The 23,097-nt window shown below is 36.6% G+C and overlaps 1 protein-coding gene across 1 annotated transcript in view; it reads left to right on the forward strand.

Annotated features, from left to right (window-relative positions):
• KLHL24 (kelch-like family member 24) overlaps positions 1-23,097 on the forward strand; it is a 50,784-nt gene that overhangs the window by 3,364 nt on the left and 24,323 nt on the right. The window contains exons 2-3 of the mRNA XM_006884055.1: positions 3,180-3,240; positions 11,901-12,875. Of these exons, the coding sequence (XP_006884117.1) occupies positions 11,956-12,875 (920 nt within the window). The 5' untranslated portion in view covers positions 3,180-3,240; positions 11,901-11,955. The remainder of the gene's footprint in view (positions 1-3,179; positions 3,241-11,900; positions 12,876-23,097) is intronic.

Here is a 23,097-nt window from a genome sequence, read left to right on the forward strand (position 1 = left end):
GCCCCTGTTCAGCATGAAGAAACCAGAGAGTCAGCATCCAATTCCCAAATCAATAAGACAATTGGTTTCATTACCATTGGAAAATACTTGTCACTCCTCTGTAGCATCTGGTCCCCACTGGACCCTCATCATTTCCTTTACCTGCTCCCCCCACTGACCAAACTGTTTAGTTCTGCAGCTGCATCCTGGCCCATCCTCACCCTTCTACCCCCAACCCTCACCTCCTTGTACCCCCAATATGTTTTTCCCAATTAAAAAAAAAAATAAAAAAGCAAAGCCAAACTAGCTGGCTAATTGGCTTTTCTTTTCTCCTTGTGTAGCGTGAGGTGTCCACAGCAAGGGTGGTGGGAAGCCAGGGACACCATAGAGTGAGGTTTGACTGACACAGGAGGAGATTGCTCCTCCTTCTCCAGTGGTTTTTGAGTTTGTCATTGCCTAAATTCATAATCCAGTGGCTATAATTTGTCAGCATTTGACACATTCTAAAGACTGATTTTTTTTTTACTCTGGTTCTAACTAAAAGTTATTTCTCTTAATAATTTATGTCACTTCTAAAGTGACACTTCTAAGGTAAGTGTTTTTTATATACAGAAATAATCAAGAACACTGACTCTCTGGAACGTGAACAAATTTGAAAGCCAGTATTTCAAATAACTTCTTTATGTATAAGGCTGATTTTTTTTTTTTTAACTTTCGAGATGATGCAAGTTTTTTTACAGAACTCATTTGTCATTTTAAGATGTGTCAAATGCTGAAAAATTATGAAGTGATGAAATTAGGAAATGTGACACATTTTGGGTTGGTTTTTCTCATCTGGTGTTTGTTCGCCAGTCAAGGTTAAATTTGAGAACACACAGCTGTTTAGAGGGTAGAGGATAGAGTATGGCAGGGTCACTGCTACCTCAAGGTGAATAACACATGCTAAGCAGGATGTTACCAGTGTCTTTGTATTAGATTCCTGCATTTAGAGGAAAAAGTAAGCTTGACTGCAGTACGTTTATGCTGTAGATCAACCCCTATCACATATCTTTAGTCTTTGTACCTTATTTTCTGCTCCTTGACCTTTCCTAGTAGGTTGGTAAGTATTAGCTAAAAATAAAAACTCTGCAGAAATGAATTGTCTAGCCTTTCTACTCCTTGAAATATTCTCTAGATCAGATCATCGTGAGAGTCAATTCCAGTCTGTCCATGTTTATTATGAAAAAAATATAATTCTGGGTATATTTTAGTATCTACCAATCTTGGAGTTCTTATTTGATACTAATATTAGCAAGCACCTAAAAGAAAAGGGAGGGAACCAACACAAAACTCAAACTCACTGCCATCCAGTGAATTCAGGCTCAGAATGATCTTACTGTCTTGGAGGCTGGAAAAAAAATTTATTTATTTTTTTTTTTGAGGCTGAAAATCTTAATGAGAGTGGACTGCCCATCTTTCTCCTGAGGAACAACTGGTGGACTGAAACCACGAGGAGCAGACAGCCTTTTAGATAGCACAACATGCTACACAGTAAACCACCAGAGCTCCTTTAGCTAGCCACACAGGGTCTAAAATGGAATCCAAAACCCAGTATTAGTGACCCCACTGCTAAACACAGGGGCAGGGGTGTGTGGGAGATAGTTGCTATTGATTCCAACTCCAACTGACTTCATATGTCACATTAGAAGTGGTTCTTTGTCATCTTTTCACTGACTGATGTTTCAATAGTAGATCAAAAGGTCTTTCTTCCAAGAGACTTGTGGATAGACTTGAACCTTCACATTTTTCAATTAACAACCATGCACATATGTCTGTACTACTAAGAGACAGGCACAGGGTAGACTGTCTATAATGCTTCTTAAATTGGCCTGAACTCTTTCATTGTCTCAGGGTCTCCTAATTACACAAAGGGAACCCTTGTAGAATAGGACGTAGGAGAGGGACCAGAACTCACCCTGGTGGGAAATTGTATTGACAACCCAAAGGTGGGTTCAAGTCAGCCAGCTGCTCTGAGGTCTGAGGGAGAAAGCTGGACAGCCTGTTCCTGTATGATTTACAACCTCTGAAAACCCACTGTGAGGTAGTTTGAGCTAGATGGCAGTGAGTTGAGCTAGTGAGAACAAGTCTAAATATTCTTTACCAAGAGTGCTCAAATCAGCTAGATGTATTAAAGATAACTTCATCCCACTGTGCAGTCTAGGTGTGGAAATCTGCATCTGTGTATATTTGTAGAAAAATCAGTAGGTAGTCTGTGTTTGATTTGGGGGTCAACTTTTTCATTTGCTTCAACTTGTTAACAATTTATAAAAAGTTCTGCTTACAGACATCTGGACCAGAAACCAGACCTACTTGTATTTAACAACAGTTACCATTCTGTGTAATAGTTCAAGATTCTGGTATTTTTACCTTAAGCATTCTTTTTCTCCCCTCCTACAACAAAATTTTAAAAGTTACTGTGCTGAATTAGTTTTTTCTATAGGCCTTAATTAAGTCTACAACCCTCAAGTAAAGCAGAAGAAATAAATGTCTGTATAATAAAAGAAAAAAATTGTAGATTAAAAAAATATTAATTTTTTTTATTTATTTAGTGTGTGTGTGTGTGTATGTGTGTGTGAGAGAGTGTACCGTCAAATCAGATCTGACTGGTACAGGAGGAGATTGTCCCTCCTTTTCCTGGCAGAGCATCTGGTGGATTCGAACCGAAAAAAATATTAATTTTTTTTTTAAATGGATTCTTTTTCTCAGTTACTCAGAAGGCTTGAGACTTCATTATATTTATTTCATAGTTCTATAATACATTATAATGAAACCGTTTTTAGAACTTTTAAAATTATTTAATGGTTCCAAACATGGACACAATTACTAGACACTCTTCAAATATCTAATGCAAAATTGTCACAGGGTATATATTTTCCTATCTTGGTACCACCATTAGCTTGCCACTGCCACAAATAGCATACTCATTTTTTACTCAAGAAATTTGGCAGCAGGATAAAATTGTGAAGGAAGTTTATAAGTAAGGAACTAAATTTTTAATTTGACCATTGAAAAATGAAAGTATAATTATTTTATATACAAAAGAGATTTTCTAGTCAATATAACAACAATGTACTAAAATCCTTTTCAGGCATATTAACTAATTTTGCTAACTGAATGAACTGATTAGTATTTGATTTGTTTGTTACTGTTCTCTATTTTAGGTGTGGAAATTAAAAGAACAATTATCTTGACTGGGTCTTTGATCAAACAAATGCTGAAAAGGTATTGTATATTATAGAGAATGGTGAAACTATGTCTCACTTAGAATATGTTGTCAGAGGGCCAGTCCATGGAAAAAGACATCATGCTGAGAAAGGTAAAGTGTCAGTAAAAGAGGAAGATGCTCAAAGAGATGGGTTAAAACAATGGCTATATCTGTGGGACACTGGGCCATTGGAAAGCCAACTGCCCTTTGGTGCCTAGCCACAGGAGGGTAGCCCTCCAACAAACCCATTCCCCATCCTGGTTGACCTCTTAGGCCTGACCACTGAAGATTAAAGATGCCCAGGTTCAGTTACCCCAGTCACCATTGCAGAGGCCAGGGTAACCTTTCAAGTAGCAGGATAAAAGAAATGGCCAACTTAAACCAGCTGCTTGACATCCATATTGTCCCCTGGCTACAGATCCTGGGCCATTCCAATCCAGCCTCTGAGCCCCAGATCTTCACCTTTGTTCAGCAGGAAGTAGCTAGAAAGAATACATCACCCCTTTTTTCTCACTAAAGAGGCTGGGATGTCAGAGGTCAAAGGGAGAACAAAGGATTCAAGGAATCTCAACATGTCAACAAAGGGAGTGAACAACCTCAACTACCATGGAGTGCCCCTCCCTTCCCTCCACCCACCTGGCTAAACCAAAATGGAATGTCCCTCCCTTGCCTCCCTAAAGACCCTTACTATAAAACCTGCCCTAATCTACTTTAGGGTGCAGTATTTCCCTGGTATGTCCCTCTGCTTGTTTGTCTCTCTGCAGACCAAGGAATTCTGCTGGGAGACCCCTTAATAAAGCTTCTTTAGCATAAAAACAAACAAAAAAACAAAAAACAATGGCTATAACTACAGGCTTATGACAGTGGCACAGAACAGGGCAGAGTTCAGATCTGTTGTTGTTTATAGGATCACTGTTAGTCTTGGTCAACTCAGTGGCATCTAACAACAACCAACACCTACACAAACCAATAAACAAATACAGTAAAACTGTGAAAGCCAGAATAAGACAGAAACAGGTCAGAGAGGGAAAACTCAGATCTGTTCCACAAGAGAGTGATAGAAATGTAAAGACTGCACCTGTCAAAGGAAGAACTTGCAAGACCTAGAAGACAAGGTTTCTGTGTTCCAGCTTTTTGAAGTTTCACGGTATCTTGTTACTGTTGAATTTTTTTTAATACCAGGTGATTTTATACCTATTCTAATAGAACATAGAACAGTTCACTCTTATCCTTGTCAATCAACTCATCCATTCGGTGAGTTCTCAGAGACTTGCACAGGAGGAAATTGTCCTTCTTTTTCTCTGGAGTCAGCAGTAGATTCAGACCACCAGAGAGGATTAGCATGACCCACTACAAACTGCTCCTCCAGGGCTCAAATACAGGATTTTGAGTGTCAGCAGTAAAGTAATTTATGTGAATTTTTAGAACCTGAAATAATTAATAATTTCAATTAGATAAGCTAACTTGAAGAATATATTTTTTTAATTTGTGAAGCTGTGATAATAAATTTATCTTTATTTTTAAAGCTTTAATTTAAAGCTTTAAATTGAAGTATTAACTATAATCTTATGTCCCTTAGTTTATTTATTATAATGAAAATATTACTTCTCTTCCTATTTTTTATCACTGTGATCACATGATTTGAACTTTTTTGTCATTTCAGCAACAAAATTTGACATCCAAGCTCAGTAGTGATCTCTCTTGTTATGGGAGTTTCTGTATATAGAGTTGTTATTGAGATATCTTCAAAATAAAAACATTTTGTACTTCTATTAGTCATTTTTGGGACTTAGAAGTGATTATTGGAACTTAGAAATGGTTATTCATGCCTATCAATGGATTTTTTAAAACTTAAACCTGCACACATGCATACATGTTCTCCCTAATTGCATGTTCACTGCATACATGCACACATGTCCAGCCATAATCCAAAATATTAAACGCCTGCAGTGAGGCTAGCATGAAAACGGAAGCTCAGACATATTTTTATTAATTCAGGTTTTAAAGTTAAGAAGATGACATTTCAAGCTTTTATTTATTCATCAGCAGATTTCCACTCAGAACTTCCAAAGATTATTGGATTACTGGATTACATTTTAAAAAGCTAGTTTACTTGAACTGTATTGAATGTGTAGACAAAATAATCCCTTGAACTGAAGAAAAATAAATTTTATAAAGTAAAACTCTTGCACTATCATTGAGTTGGAAGCAAACTCATAGCCGATTTGCTCTAAAAGCCAGCCACTAATAAGCATTGTCTTGGGTTTTTATTTTTATTCTTGTGCAAAATGATTTCAATACGTGTTCTTAAGGGAGCTCTGGTGGCCTAGTAGCAAGAAGCTACACTATAATTCCGAAGGCACACGGTTCAAATCCACCAGATGCTCTGCTGCAGAAGGATGGCAATCTCCTGTGCCAGTCAGATCTGACTTGATGGTACACAACAAGGGAAAAAAAGATAGGTGTTCTGTATTAAGACACATTGCCAAAGTTTTTTCATTAGATTAGAAATCTGTCTTAAACAATTAAAAAAAAAATGCTTATCTATATTTATACTTGGAATTTTCTGGTATGTGTATGTATGATTTTTTTGGTTGGTTTGTGTGTACCATCAAATAGGACCTGATTGGCACAGGAGGAGATTGCCTTTCCATCTCCAGCAGAGCATCTGGTGGATTTGAACCGTGTGCCTTCAGTATTACAGTGCAGCTTCTTGCCACTAGGCCACCAGAGCTCCCTTCTGTATGTTTTAATTTAGAAAGGATGGTAAAGCTTGTCCATTCCAGTCTCACTTATTTTGTAAGTAGTTCCTGCCTTTTAGAAAAATGTATATTAAACCTGGATATAAAGTCATATGGCTAGAAACCAATTTTTTCTTTAATTATAATATTAACATGATCGAGTTGTTCTGAGAATTATACTAAATAATCCATATGAAGAGTTTGAGATAGTGCCAGGCATATGGAAAGCAATCAGACCGTTAGTTTTTTGCTATATTCTGCTTTGCTTTTTATTGCATACAGGAAATAACAGCTTTCAAACCATGTGTTACACCACTCAGAGCACAGATTTGGTTCCTAATAGTTCCTAAAGTCTTACCAAGTAGGTGTTCATGAACTTCAGTTTTTGCCCGGATTTTCAGGGGAAACCCAACAGCATTCCCTTTTACTCTAGTCGTTTTAGAACTTTTTAAAATCAGTACAGTTCAGACTTCTTAGCAGCATACCATTGCCAACTCAACAGCACCCCAGTAGGATGAATAGAATTGCCCCATGGGGTTTCCAAGGCAGAAATAGACGGCCACATCCTGCTCCCATGGAGAAGCTGGTGGGTCCCAACTCCTATCTTTTCACTCAGTAGTTCAGTGCTTAACTCATTTTGTCATAGGAGCTTCTAATTTTTATACAGCTTCTAAATGTCCACCTGGTGATCCCAGATGAAGTTAGTATTTCTTTTGGTCTTTATCCCATGTGACTAATAAAAATTCTTTCATTTCTTCTAACTTTATTTTGAAAAATGGGAGATGGAGTGAACCTTCTTTACAGAATATAAGCATTTAGATATCCTTAGAGGTATATTGCTATGGCCAGGTACTTTCCCTTGAACAATTGGAATAGCCTGAAATCCATCTGTCAAGACTATTTTAATCTCCTGAAGTTCAGGAAGGTATTTTATGTTTTTCTGTAAATGCTAATTCCTATGAAGAGGTAAAGAAATACCTAGTAGAAGTTTAAGAAGCATCTGTACTGTCTGTACCGATATGGTAGATTGCCTATGCTGCCTTATGCAAAAACAATATTTTTTAAAAAACAACCAATGAGCTATGTCTGTGTCTGTAAACTTCATCTAATATCTTGACACTAATAGAGACATAATACATTCATGACAGTGATGAAAGAAAATCAAGTAAATTCAAAAGGAACAGAATCCATGAGAATTAGAACTATCTAGTAAGTATTTAATTAGGATATCTGGGTCATTGGGCGTCTGAGAAAAGATAACAGAAGAAGTAATATATGTGATAGAATGAGTTCCTTCTTGTTTTGATCTTATGTATTTTCCCCCCTTGTTATCACATAAGAACTTGAAAACAGGGGAAATCTAAATACAATTTAATAACAAAACTCACCTCCATCTAGTCAATTTCAAGTCATAGCAATCCTGTAGGCCAGAGTAGAGCTAGTATTCCAAGGTTGAAAATCTTTATGCAAACAGACTGCCTCATCTTTTTTCCTATGGAACAGCTAGTGGATTCTTCTGCCATTTCAGTACCTAATCCATTGAGATACTACTGCTCCTTAATTTGTGGTAGACTTAAAACCCGCTGGTGTTCAACTGACTGACTCCTAGCTCAGGTTTCCAAGGCCATAAGTCTTTTTCTCTTGGAACAGTTGGTGGATTTGAGCCTCTGGCTTTTTGATTAACAGTCTAAGCCACTAGAGCTCCTTTAATATGTGAAAAGATAGACAAAATGCAATCTTCAGTTAATTAACATTTTTTTCTTTTTATGAAATATTTTACGTAGAATTGATGACCGCTCTTTTCTGAATATTTAATAGAATTGACTAATAAAACCATCTGGTCCAGGTTTTTTTTTAGTTGAGAGTTATTTTATGACCCATTCAGTTTCTTTTGTAATAGGTCTGTTCAGGTGTTCAGCTTCAGTCTATGTCAGTTTGGGAAGATTTTTAGTTTCTAAGTTTTTCTATTTCCTCTAAGTTTTCATATTTGTTTGAGTGTAACAAGATTGTTAATCTTCTTGTTTCATTTGGTTCTATTGTGACGTTGCCCTTTTCATCTCTTATTCAGGTTATCTTCATCTCTTTTCTTTTCCTTTGTTCTCTTTGCTAATGGTTTGTCAATTTTATTGACCTTTTTGAAGAACCAACTCCTAAACTTAATAGTTTCCATTGTTTTTCTGTTTTCTATTGCATTTATTTCTGCCCTAATTTTTATAATTTCCTTTGTTTTAGAGGTTGTTGGACTTTTCATACTGTTCTTTTTCTACTTGTTAGAGATGTTAAGTAATTATCATTTTTTCCTTCCCTTTTGATGTGTTTTTTTTTTGTTTTTGTTTTGATGTGCTTATTACTATGAATTGACTTCTAAGTAGTGTTTCAAAAAATGTTTTCATTTCTTTTTGAATTTCATCTATTACCCACTCATGTTCGAGAAGGGAATTAGTTGTTCAGCTTCCACATTTTTTTCTTCCTTTGCCCTTTTGTTGTTGATTACTAGTTTTCTAGCACTGTGGTCTGAGAAAATCGTTTGTATTATTTCTATGGTTTTTTTTTTAGTTTATTGATACTTGCTTTATGATCTAATATATGATCAGTTCTGGAGAATGTTCTGTACACACTGAGAAGCGTGTACACTCATCTTTTTTGGGGTGCATTAGTCTTTATGTATCTATAAGATCAAGTTGGTTGATTGTGTGGTTTAATTCTTCAGCATCTTTCTTTCTTTATACAAAACAGTCTGGCGCTTTCTCAGAAAGTTGGGAATAGAAATGCCATTTGACCCAGCAATTCCACTGCTAGAAATATACCCTAAAGAAAACAGAGCTGCCACCCAAACAGATGTATGTGCACCCATGTTTGTTGCTGTGTTATTCACAATAGCAAAGATAGGGAAGCAACTCAAGTGCCCATCAATAAATGAATGGATAGAAAAACTAGAGTCTGTTCACACATGGAATAGTATGCACCACTGAAAAACAAGAAACTCATAAAATATTACACAACATGGGTGACCCTGGAGGACATAGCTCAGTCACAAAAGACAAATACTACATATTGCCACTCTTATAAAACAGGACTGACATGGGCGTTGGGGAGAAACTGAGAAAAGAGGAGTTAAGTAACGCTTGTTGCATTGGAGCAGATGAAGGGGAAAAAACTGTTTAAAAGGAATATATGATTAGACATTATATGTATGACAGCAGTCCCAAATACAAGGTGCATAGCAAAGTGGACTGGGGCAGGAGAAAATTAACTGGGGGTTAGGGAAGAAAATGTGAAATAGTGAATGAATAAAAATCTGTCTTTTCTGCAAACTTCCATTAAAATCACAATTAAAAAGAAAAAATTAAAAAATAGCTAACACTCAAGTATCGATTTTATTTGTGCATGAGTGTAAGTTGACACTTGATTTTTGCATTATTTCTGCTGTCCTTTTTTGCTGCCTTAATGTCTTGCTATTGAAATATTCACAGAGAAGACCTTTAGAATGGGTTCATATAAGAATTAGGATAGTTGAAGGTTACTGACATTTCTCTTTGGGGATCATGTACCAACTTATGAAGACATAGAAAGAGGGTGGAAGAACCCCCTTATAAAGAAAATGAAAAAGTAGCAGCCAGTGCCTCAGTCTATTAGTTAGTTACAGTCAGTTCTAAAATGGGTTTGGGGATGTTATTGATGAAAGAAAGCAAGGTATAGTTACTGTGCATTTAAACTCTAAATACATTGTTTATACATCTTTATCTTGGAAACTTTGATGCAGAATAGAGAAAATTAAACAACCAAAATATTGGCATTCCTTTTCCTGCTCTTTACTCTGACAACCCAAAGGCAGCACCTCTTTGGCATACAGACCCACCAGTGACTCTCCAGAGAAAGATAGTGACCGCCTCCCATATGATTACAGCCTTGGAGACCCACTGGAGGGTCAGCTGTGAGTTGGTTCCAACTCAAATATGGCAGTGGGTTTGAAGGGTTGAGGGTTGTTGGGAATTTGTTTGGTTTTTTAAAATTTTTATTTTATATTAGTTTCCTTACAAAGTTCATATACATTGTGTTTGTGGTTTGAGGATTTTTCTTGTTCAGCTTCTCTCAGTTAGTACTTTATATCATTTCATTAAATAAACTACATAATTTTACACAGACTGTTTTATCCTGAATATGTACTGTGGTTTCATCCCTTATGGGGCATTTAAGTTGCTTTAAATGCTGTTAACGTCATTAAACAGCTTTCTAGATAAACCTTTCTTCATATATCAGATTATATTTCCTTATCATAGAATGCTGGAAAGGGAGGGCCTGGATGGACAAACTGTATGTGTTTGTGTAAGGTGTATGTCGAGGTTGTATTCTTTCTCCATACCTATTCAATTATTCTATATGCTGAGCAAATAATTTGAGACATTGGACTATATGAAGAAACATGTAGCATCATTATAGGAGAAAGACTCATCAACAACCTACATTATGTAGATGACATAGCCTTGCTTACAGAAAGTAAAGATTTGAAGCACTAAAGAAGAAGAAGGGAGCTATGGTAGCCTAGTGGTGAGAAACTGCACTGCAATCCCAGACACACAGTTCAAATCCACCAGCTGCTCAGAGGGAAAAGGATGGGCAATATCCTCCCATGAAGTTAACTGCCTCTGAAAACCTACTGGAGGGTCAACCATGGTTCAGTTCCGACTCTACAGTATACAACAACAGCAGCAGCAATTGAAGAAAGACTTCAGGCTTCAATGTTGTTTACATCTCAGCATCAAGAAAACGAAGTCCTCATCACTGCACCTAGACTATATCATGATAAACAAGAAATGATTGATATTCTCAAGGATTTCATTTACTTGACACCACAATCAAAACCCCTACTAACAGTAGTCAAGAAAAAATATGTTGCCTTGGGAAATTCTGCTGGAAGGGACCTCTCCAAAGTGCCAGAGAAAAAGTGTCAAGACTGAGGTGTACCTACTACAAGCTTTAGTATTTTCATTTGCTTCCTATGTGTTTGAAAGTTAAACAGTGAATAAGAATGACAGAAGACTTCATGACTTTGAATTGTGGTGTTGGCAAAGAGTACTGAATACCTTATAGCTTGACAAAAGTAGCAGATATGTATTGTAGGAAGTGCAGCCAGGGTGTTCCTTAGAGGTCAGGTGGTAAAACTTCATCTCATATACTTTGGGCATGTTGTCAGGAGGGACCAATCCTTGGAAAAAAGACGACGACCCTCAACACGATGCCTGTAGTGATGGGTTCGAGGATGACACAAGATTGGGCAAAGTTCCCGTTTATTCATAGGATTGCAATAGTTAATTCAACAGCATGTCACAACAAAAACACCTATATGGCAATATATTCACTTGCTATTGAAACTTGGAAATTCCTCTCTGAGCATGCGCACGCTTTTTTGTGTGTGTGAGTGTGTGTGTGTGTGTACACATACCGTCAAATCGGATCCAGCTGGTACAGTAGGAGATTGCCCCTCCTTCCCCAGCGGAGCATCTGGTGGATTTGAACCATGTACCTTCAGGGTTGCAGCGCAGTTCCTTGCCACTCGGCCACCAGAGTTCCCTCTGAGCACTTTTTTAAAAATAGCATTTTTTTAGACTTATAAATGTCTTCAGATTCTGTGTCCTACACTATTCTAACCTAACTCTGGTCAAGCTGTGAAGCCTGGCATTGTAAATGAGGAGTAATTCACAAAGTAGATAGAATCCTTTCATCTGGATTGCCTAAAGAATATTGTTACAAGTTATCCCTGTTGTACTTGTGCAAATATACATCTGTACTTAACTGGTCTTTCTTAAAATGACACAGTATTCAATATAATACTTGGTTTATTAATCTTGATTTTGTTCTGATGTTTATATAAAAATGTATTATATTTGAATATTAATTATTTATAGTTATTGAAATGTTTTCTTTTTACTTTTTAGCAACATAAGGAAGATCCTTATAATTTCTCAACAATTATAGCCAACTGATGTAACAATGGTACTAATATTGGGACGAAGACTAAACAGAGAGGATCTTGGGGTGCGTGACTCCCCAGCAACCAAGCGTAAAGTTTTTGAAATGGACCCTAAATCTCTGACAGGCCATGAGTTTTTTGACTTCTCCTCAGGATCATCGCACGCTGAAAACATCCTTCAGATATTTAATGAGTTCCGAGATAGCCGACTCTTCACAGATGTTATTATTTGTGTGGAGGGAAAGGAGTTTCCTTGTCATCGAGCTGTTCTCTCAGCTTGTAGTAGCTACTTCAGAGCCATGTTTTGCAATGACCACAGGGAAAGCCGAGAGATGTTGGTTGAGATCAATGGTATTTTAGCAGAAGCCATGGAGTGTTTTCTGCAGTATGTGTACACTGGGAAGGTGAAGATCACTACAGAGAACGTGCAATACCTCTTTGAAACATCCAGCCTTTTTCAGATCAGCATCCTCCGTGATGCTTGCGCCAAGTTCTTGGAGGAGCAACTTGATCCTTGTAATTGCTTAGGAATTCAGCGTTTTGCTGATACCCATTCACTCAAAACACTCTTCACAAAATGCAAGCATTTTGCATTGCAGACTTTTGAAGATGTGTCCCAGCATGAAGAATTCCTTGAGCTTGACAAAGATGAACTTATTGATTATATCTGTAGTGATGAACTTGTTATCGGTAAAGAAGAGATGGTGTTTGAGGCTGTCATGCGTTGGGTCTATCGAGCTGTGGATCTGAGAAGACCACTGTTACATGAACTCTTGACACACGTGAGGCTCCCTCTGTTGCACCCCAATTACTTTGTTCAGACAGTTGAGGTGGACCAGTTGATCCAGAATTCTCCTGAGTGTTACCAGTTGTTGCATGAAGCAAGACGGTATCACATTCTTGGGAATGAAATGATGTCCCCAAGAACTAGGCCACGCAGGTAAGAAGACTTTACTAATTTGCTACAATTAACAAATGTTTTTGTCTTTTCAAATCTTTTTTAAAACTCCTGAATGCAGACTGAGTGTAGTTACTTAAATAATGTAGTCACAGCATGGCTTTATAGAATTTAAGAATTGTTTGGGTTTGCAGAAACCAAACTAGATAGACTAAACCAAAACCAATTAGTTTGTCTTTCTCAGTGAAGACTAGCTTCATCCACTTGAATTTTTTATTATTGTTCTGACATTCAAAGGACATTGCAAAAGGACCACTGTGCATGTTCAAAGACATTTCTGTTAACTTTGCTTAGCCTTTGTAGAGTTCTTTCTTTTCAGGGGGTCTTTTGGACACAATGTGACTAAGACTTTGGTAGGCTCTTTTGAACTACTTCTACTTGTCAGAAACAATTAGCACATTCTCATACTGGCCTTTATATAAAACAGAAATGTAAACTACAGAGGTGAAGCAAGTTGTTATAGAGTCATTTAATTCTGAGGTGTAAAAGCTAGGTCTCAAATCTATTTTTCATTGCCATGGTTACTGTAATGCCACTCGCCGTTTTAAAAACTTTTTTCCCAGCTATCAAAGACACCTCATCATTTTAGAAAATTTCTTTTTAGAGGGTGAAAACACAATTAAATGTTGTACTGTAATTGTATTTGACACATTCTTACAGTGATTGTTTTCTGTAAGATACTTATAGATTTTAATTTCTAAACTATAGAAAAATAATTATCAGGTATTAGTAGTGGAAGAAATAACTAAGCATACTTCACAGTCAGTAAGAAAAAATGGGTATGTTTCCTCATGTAAAATGAGACTGATGGTTAACAAAGATGTCTACTTCACAAGTTTTGCTATTACAATGATTAAATACACACAATCATCCTTGTTGTTGTTATGTGCTTGCGACTCATAGTGACCCTATGTACAACAGCCCTAAACCCTGCTCTATCCTGTGCCAATCTCACTGCCTCTGACACACCCATCCCGATTACCCCAGTCACTGAATCAGTCCACCTCATAGAGGGTCTTCCCCTCCTGCACTGTCCCTTATATATGCAATATAATGCTTAGCACGTAGGAAATTCCTAATGTTAGCTAATGTTATTTATATAGTACACTCTAAAAGTCTAATTTACTATGAAAAAAATTAGTAGCTGTCAGTCTGACCTTATGAATTAATTACTGGTTAACCTCATTACAAACAATTTCATATCTTTTATATTAGAGGTAGTGATTTTAGTTAAAAGTAATTCTTTTAAAAAGAGAAAAAGATTTCCAGCCATGGAACTCTGCGGCCAGTTCTGCTTTACCCTGTAGGTCACTGTGCATCAGAATCAACTCAATGGCAACAGGTTTGGTTTGGGGGGTTTTATGGCTTATTTTGGGGGGATTTCTTTTTCCCTCACTAAGGACAGAAAATAGAATTTATATTCTGTAAATATAACGGTGATCTTTTCTCTCAAGCTTTTTAATTTTAATGATTGTAAAGAGACTTGGCTTAAGTTTTAAATGTGGGAAACCAAGGTTTCTGAGTATGCAAAAGAAGATAACAGCTTTGAGGCTGTGTAATTATGATCTCATCTAAAATCTTTTCCCTCTGAGGAAAAAGAACTCATTTTTATTCAAACAAGATCACTTTATAATGTAGAAAATTATCTGGGATCAAATATGTTTAAAAATATCCATTTATATATATTAGAGGATCAGAGTATAAAGCAAGGGAGATATATATAGATACAGAAATATATACATGCTGTAAAATTATATAAGTACCTTATTATTAATCTCTTTGATAAAGATCTGATGGTAGTGAGAGGAGATTGAAATCTAAGGAGTCCTCATAATTTCTTTAAATAAATAGTTTTCTGAATTCATTTATGACATCTTTATGTAAAATAGCAACATCACCTTTATTTAAAAAGCAAAAAGGGAAAAACCTAAGTGTACTTACACTGAATTTGCTAATTCTTATAAAATATACCAGGGAAAAAACACCAAAAAAGGAAAGACATATACCAGTGGTCATTTCCAAGACTTTTAGAATGGAGTTTCTGATTTGCTATGGACTTGACCATAAACAATTCCCAGTAGGTTTTCTTTCTGCTACCTTGCTAGCATTCAACCTATTGAGCACATTTTTTAAAAAACACAAAAAAAACCCAGCAGATATTTCTTTTATTTAGGCATGACAACATCAGAAATGGAAATAACTGTATAGCTCTGCCATAACCTTCTGTCTCCTTATTCTTTTATTTGTTAGCTATGTGTTAGCATTATCATGAGGAATTTCATTATCTGAACACTACATGTTAGTTATACAAGTTCTCATCTTTCTAAGAAACTCCAGACTTCTTTTGAAAGAAGAATGATGTCTCCTGCACTTTACTCCTGTAATTTCTGCTTCAGTCACTCCCCTGAAACACCTCTCAGTCAGGCCGTTAGTGACTGCCTGTTTGTCATTTGTTAGCCAGCCTCTTTTTCAGTTTTTACCCAATTTGATCTGCTAAGGATTTAACAGTAATTGTTTTACCCTTCTTGAAACTCTCCATTGGCTTCTGGGATACCAGTCTCCAGTGTTCCTCTTTCATCTCTCCAATTTTTCCGTTTCAATCTGATGGTTCTTTCTTCTATATCTAATCTTTGAAATATTGATAACTCCTTGTTCTTACCTTAGTTCTGTTTTACATACCATCATAGGTGATCTCATCTGTGCTCATGGTTTTAATTGCCATGTATACTATCAACTTGAAAATTGCTGCCTCTAGCCCAGATTTTTTATCTTTCACTCGTTTATTTGGCCAGTATTTTTCAATTTGCATATGTATGTATGTATACATTTAATTTTATTTTATTACATGTATGTATATATGTAATTTTAAAGTTAATGATAATAATTGTTTCATATTACTAATAACCAAACTGAATTTAGAGTTCCCCCTCTCTTTTCCAAATTCAATCCAGGATATATTACACTTGGTTATTTTTCATGAAGTGTCTTTTATTCCAAATCAGTTTCTTTTTCATGATTCTGGCTTGTTGGTAGACAAGTTGTCAAGAAAAATGTTCCAGCTCTGGATTAGTGTGATTGCTTCCTTCAAGTATCATAGAAACTGTCCTTGTTTCCTGGGACTCATGGTTGGCTTTAAAAGCTTAAGTTGAATGGATATGGGAGGTAATCGTGTCTAGAATTCATTCTGATCCTATGTAGATCATACTGTATCATATCAATTGACACAACATGTCTGCTTTTCTACAGTTAGTGGTGCAAAAGTTAACTATAAATAGAATGATGACAGTATGGTCTCTCCACTGTACAACTAGCTGTACACCTCACATTAGCAATCCTTTATTGAGTAGTTCCTGTGCCTGGTATTCTCCAGAGCTCAGCTCACAGTAGATACCATAAATACTTACTGTAGATAGATGACCTACATACTTATGTCTCTTAGATGATAGAGTAGACCCCAGTACATATGCTGTGTATGTTTTATCTGTGTTGATAATATAGAGCACTACACTGTTAAAATCCATTCTAACTCATGATGATCCTCTATCTGATTGCTGAGACTATAAATCTAAATAGGAGCAGACTGCCTTATCTTTTCTCCCATAAATTCAAACTGCCAGTGTTTTGATTAGTAGCCCTGCATGTGCACTACATTACCAGGGCTCCTTAGATAGTTTTGTTTGTTTATATATGATGTTATTGTTATGTGCCATCAAGTTGCTTGTGACTCATAGCGACCCCACGTATAATAGCCCTGCAACCTGCTCTATCCTGTGCCAACTTTTCTGTCTCTGACACACCTACCCTCACTACCCTAGACACTGAATCAATCCATCTCATTGAGGGTCTTCCTATCCTATGCTGTACCTTCACCCTCCCAAGCATGATGTACCTCTCCAAGGACTGATCCCTCCTTGCAACATGCCCAGAGTATGTCAGATGAAGCTTCAGAATCCTTGACTTCAAGGAACATTCCATCTTCACCTTCTCCAGGACAAACCTGTTTGCTCTCCTAACAGTCCATGGTATATTCAACACTCGTCTTCAGCACCACAGCTCAAAGGCATCAATTCTCTTTCTATCATCCCTAGCCATTGTCCAGCGCTCTGACACATAGCAAGCAATTGCAAAGACTATAGCCTGGATCAGGCTCACCTTAGTCTCCAGACTGATGTCATTACTTTTCAATACTCTGGAGAGGTCCCTGACAGCAGACTTTACCAATTCAATTTGTCTCTTAATTTCCTGGCTGCTGGTACCAAGATTGTTGATTGTGGAGCCAAGCAAACTAAAGCTGTTAACAATCTCAGATCTCTTCACCATGTATCATAATGCTGCCAGTCGGCCCAGTTGTTAGGATCTTTGTTTTCTTGTTAAGCTTCAGTCCATATTGAAGGTTGCAGTCCTTGACCTTCTGCAGCAAGTGCTTCTTCAGGTCCTCCTCAGTTTCAGCAAGTAGCATTGTGTCATCTGCATAACACAGGTTGTTGATGAGTCTTCCTCCAATCCTGATACTACATTCCTCCTTGTAGAGCATTACATAATGCACTTATAAGAGAAATGCTGTGTGAGACTGCATTTATAATGGGTGAGGGGGAAGAATTGTGACTATATCCTAGAAACAGATCATGAAAGCATTGATAATCTGTACTGCCAGTTGTAAACCTTTGAATAGATGGGGGAAAAACACTGAACAGACCAGTAAAAGGAGTAAAGGTTAAGAACAATGGTTACTTCTCAGTAATATACATTATCTAATTGTAAATGCTCAATATGTATATATTTTTAAATAAACACCAAATATAAACATGATGTTTATGATAAGAGTTCTGGCTTCAGCAGCAGGCTGGATTAGTCTGATTTTGTACATGTTAATTCAGTCACATTGGGCAAGATATTTTAACATTTCTGTGTGTCCATTTCCATATCTGTAAGATTAGCATAATATTACCTACCTTGTAAGATTTTTGTTGTAGTTGTTGTTAAGTGCCGTCGAGTCGTAGGCAACTCATAGCAACCCTATGAACAAAAGACCTGGACACTTGTGTAACATTTGTCCTTTCTCCAGTTGTAAGGATTAGAAATACTAAAAAATATACAGCCTATTATTTGACAGAAAAATGTTTAATTAAAGTCATTTCTGCTTTCATGGGAGAAAATTGTCATTAATTTTCAATTTATGCTTTGCTGTTAGAGAATAGGAAATACAATTTGAGGAAAATATTTAATATCAAATAGGTTATTTCATGTATAATAGTTAATTATATATATGTTCTTAACATTAGTTTTTCTTTCAAAGCTTATTTTGTAGTTACTGTAATTTAAAAACCATACTTTATTTGTCATATATTATCTTCCCAGTTATCATTACATAATAATAGCACTTATTGTGCTTGGGTTTTTCTACATATTTTTTTTAATACTGATTTACTTAAAAAGTTCATATACATTGTTTTTCACACCAGATCTTTCCCAATTTTTTTGACCCATCAAATTGTGTGATCTTATGATTAACCCTCCACCACCCACCCTCCTCACTCCTCTCTTATACAGTATTTGTCCTTATGCGACTGAGTTAGTTCACTTAGCATAAACCTCTACATATTTTTTAAAATATATTCATTTATTCAATGTTTAGAACTGCCCTTTACACATGAACAAACTGAGAAAAGTAACTTGTCTACAGTCACATAGTAAGTGGAAGAGCTAAGATTCTATATGAATCTGTGTGATTCATGCTCTTAACAATTACATACTGCCTCTTGAATACTGATGTTTGAAAGAGGCAGTCTGAATGAATGGAAACCAATTTTAAAAAATTAAAGGAACAGCAACCAAAAAAATGTTAAAAGACAGTCTGTGAAAATGATATTAGATAAGACTACATTAAATACCTTTATTTTATTCAGTCATCTTAACATTGCTAATTTCTTTCTTACTGTCTTCAGCCCTTCCTTCAGTCTTATGGCAAATACTCAGCACAGTTGAAAAACTTGTTTCTAAATTGAAAATTTAATATTAGTATAGAAACATTGAAAGGAGGAAAGGAAGTTCAGATTAACACATAACTTTTGAATCAAGAATACTTCTATTTTTTCCAAGAATACTTTTACTTCAAAAAGAATTGTATAATAAAGAATTTGGGTCTCTGATACTAACTCGAGTATCTGTAAGCATCATATTTCTATGCTAAATACTTTTCTTTGGAGGGAGCACGCATGGCATAGTCGCTAGGGAGTTGCCCTGCTAGCTCAAAGGTGCTATTTTTCTGCCAGTTCACATCCACCAGCTGGTCCTCAGAAGAAAGATGGACACTCTCTTGTACAATTTACAGCCTTTGAAAGCCCACTGGAAGGTCATCTGTGAGTCAGTTCTGACTTGAGAGCGCTGGGTTTCAGTTTCATCCAAGGAGGTGTTTGGTGTTGAGTCTCTGCCCCAACATTCATGTATCTTTACTGTGTTATTTCCTCTGATGTTTGTTCTCCCACACCATTGCTTAACAGTTTGATTCTGACCTTCAGTGTATCTGATTTCCTTTGCTTTGCTTGTATAAGCACCAAGTACTGATTGCCGTATTTTCCATCTCCAACGTGAATGCTGGACATTGCTTGGTATTTAGATTCTTATATTCCTGACTTTTGCACTGTAACCCAATACACATTGTACCTACTATGGTGATTCCCTGAAAAGGGCCATTTCTCCTGATCTTGTTGTTGTTATGTGCCATCAAGTTACCTACAACTCATAGTGGTACTCATATTGTATCATATATGATACAATAGCTCTGAAGCCTCCCCAGTCCTGAGCCAGTGTCACGGACTCCTATATACCTACCCCCATTGCCCTAGTCACTGAATCAATCCATCTTTTTTGGGATCTTCCTCTCCTGCACTGTCATCCCTCCACCTTTCTGAACATAATGTCCTCCTCCAAAGACAGGTCCCTCCCTCCTGGCCACATACCCAAAGTATTTGAGATGGAGCTTCACAATCCTAGCCTCTAAGGAGAAACTTGGTTTCACCCTCTCTAAGACAGATCTGTTTGTTTTCTTGGCAGTCTGTGGTATGTTCAAGACTCTTCTCCAGCAATACAGCTCAAAGGCATCAATTCTTTTTCTGTCATTCTTAGTCATTATCCAGCTCTCTGATGCATAGCAAATACTTGCAAAGACCATGGACTGGATCAGGCACACCTTAGTCTCTAGACTGACATCATTGCTTCTCAGTAGTCTGGAAAGATCCCTGACAGCAGATCTACCTAAAGCACTTCACCTTTTGATTTCCTGACTGCTGGTGTTAAAACTGTTGATTGTGGAGCTGAGCAAGCTGTAACTGTTAACAACCTCAGTCTTGTCTCCATCCATCATGATGCTGCCAGTTGGCCGAGTGGTGAGAATTATTGTTTTCTTGATGTTGAGTTTCAATACATATTGAAGACTACAGTCTTTGACCTTCTGCAGCAAGTGCTTTAGGTCCTCCTCAGTTTCAACAAGCATGTTTGTGTCATCTGCATAACGCAGGGTGTTGATGAGTCTTCCTCCCATCCTGATACCACATTCCTTCTTTTAAAGCCCAGCTTCCTGAATGATCTGTTCTGCATATATATTGAAAAGGTATGGAGAACAGGACACATCCCTGATGTACTCCCTTGATGATTTTGAACCATGCAGTGTTCCCCTGATCTGCTGATTTTCCTTTTTGGTAGGACTGGACTGACTGCAAAATGGAGTTCCCAAGTAGACATATGACCAGAAACTGGACCAGTTTGTTCTCAAATTGTTCCTATCAATGGGGAAAAAAAATCCAGTGTTCTTCACTACACTCCATTGAGTGATAGAGATAAGGCAGTAATTTGTTTATTTTCAGACTAGAATTAGCAAATAAAAGCTCATATTTTCCAGTGCTTTCCGTTTGTCTAATAATCAGTTAATGTATACTGGATATAAGAAGCTAATTGCCCTAATAAGGGTAAGATTGATACTTCTGTTACAAACATCTAAGAAAAATGAGTTATTAAGGCACTGTTTTTCTTAAATAGTATTTTAAGATTCTTTATTAAGTTTTTAAATGTTTTATAGTCCTAATACTAAGGCTCTACAAAGTGAACGGATTTACTTATAGTAAGATAGCAGACTCTGCCGATAGCAGTGTCAGAATTAGAACTCAGTGTTCTAAATTCCTGTTCTGAGCCTTTAAAAATTTGTATTTGATTAGGAAATGCATGGTTAACCATTTTAATATATGTTAACACAGAGTATACAACAATGTCTCTCTCTTCTCCCCAAAAGCTCTCTTGCCAACTTTCTAAAACCTTTTAAAGATAATCTTTGCACATACAAATTGTGTGTGTGCGTGTGCACACAACTCACTTTTAAAAATACATAGCAGGACATTAAACTCAGATCTGTACCTTGTTTTTATCACTTAAATATCTTCACAATTGCTTTTTATCATCATGTTGCTGTGTGCCATCAAGTTGGGTTTTCAGAGGAGGTAAATTATTCAGGAGGAGATTGCCCATCTTTTTCTCTCAGAGCAGCTGGTGAATTTGAACCACATGTATCATCATAGAAAGGTCTTTTTCCTTTTAGCTTCTTTTTTAAAGGAAATTTCAAGAATCTCGGTTTCTAAGAACTCTGTAGCATCCTAACTTATAGAATAATTTATTTATTTAATCCATCTCTTAGTGATGGATTTGTTGATTGTTTCTAGTTTTTACTACTGCAGATTACTCAACAATATTTCTTATATATATTACTTTTTCATAGAATGTGTATGTTTTCTGTTTTGGTAGAGATTTTTCTATTTTCCCAATTTCACTTTCAACCCAAAATATGAAAGGTCTGTTTCTGCACTCAACTCCGTGTGTTGTCAGCTCTTGCCCTTTTTTTTTTCTTTTTAATTTTATATTGGTTTGCTTACAGAGTTCTTATACATTGTGTTTCACACCATCCTTCATTCACATTGTGTTTTATTGTTTTATAAAATTAATTATCCCCACCATTACCCTGTCTTTACAGATCCCCTCTGGATCTTTTCCATCACCTGTAACTCTTTTCTACTCCAGCAAGTGACAATAATGTCTCCATTTGCAGCCTTTTTTTAATGTGGGAGATTGAATTTGAAAGTCACATGTGATTTTATTTGTTTGATTAATCTCACTCTAATATATCAGAATTCTGATTTCAAATAATTGATAGCAGGTTACCACCTTGAGCAAAACAGGAGATACAATAAAAGAGAATATGTGCAGAAGTTATTGGGACCACAGAAAAGACTGGAACTAGCTCCTGAAAAGCCACCAGAACCCTTTCTCCTCCTCACCTGATTCTCTCTTCCTCTTTCCATAGTCTAGCTGAATTTGGGGTTGCATATTAGTTCAGTCACTCAGGGACTGACTTCCTCCCTCTTTTGTGGGACGATGAATGCTGATTTTGTCAAACATCCCTCTCGGGACACTTCACTCTGCCCTTGGAGGCAGGATCGTGTAGCAGGAATGAGATGACTGAAACTCTCATCCCATGTATTGGGTCGAACAGACAATGTAGTAGTGCCATTAATATAGTAAGATGGGAATTTTTTTTTCTCCTTTTGTTCTTTCCTAATTGGATGGATTTACGTTAACTGGAGAAAATTTTTAGACAGGGGGGAAATACTACCCTGTTCCCATCTCTTAGAGCTAACACTGTTGACATTTTACTTTATTCAGTTCTCCACTTTTTTTTCAGAGTTGCTGTCTATTTCACAGCTTGTTTGTTTTTTTTGTTGTTTGGGTTTTTTTGTGTGTTTTTTTTTCTGAAATATGCCACAACCATTAAACACATCTCTGATCATTTCCTCTGGATCGCCTTAGATAATTGCTGACTTTTAAAAATGAACATTTTAATACTTTATCTGTTCAGTGATTTCCTTATAGAAGCCATGCTGCCTATGGTAGTTTCCAGTGGAAACCTTCACTGTTTGTTTTGATACTGTGCCCTCACCAGGTAGAATGCCAGTGAACTGGAATACACCTTTTACCAAACACACTATCATTAAGTAAGAGTTCGAGTCTTCGAGATCTTCCAATCAATTTTTGAGGCTGAAGATTGCTATCAGAGGAAACTATTTCATCGTTCTCCCTTGGAAAAGCTGGTGGATTTGAACATCCAACCTTTCTGTTAACAATTTGACACATTATATATTACACCACTGGGACTTCTTATAAT

The sequence above is a fragment of the Elephantulus edwardii genome, unplaced genomic scaffold, assembly GCF_000299155.1.
Source record: "Elephantulus edwardii isolate Elephantulus edwardi_28Jun2011 unplaced genomic scaffold, EleEdw1.0 scaffold00031, whole genome shotgun sequence".
NCBI lineage: Eukaryota > Metazoa > Chordata > Mammalia > Macroscelidea > Macroscelididae > Elephantulus > Elephantulus edwardii.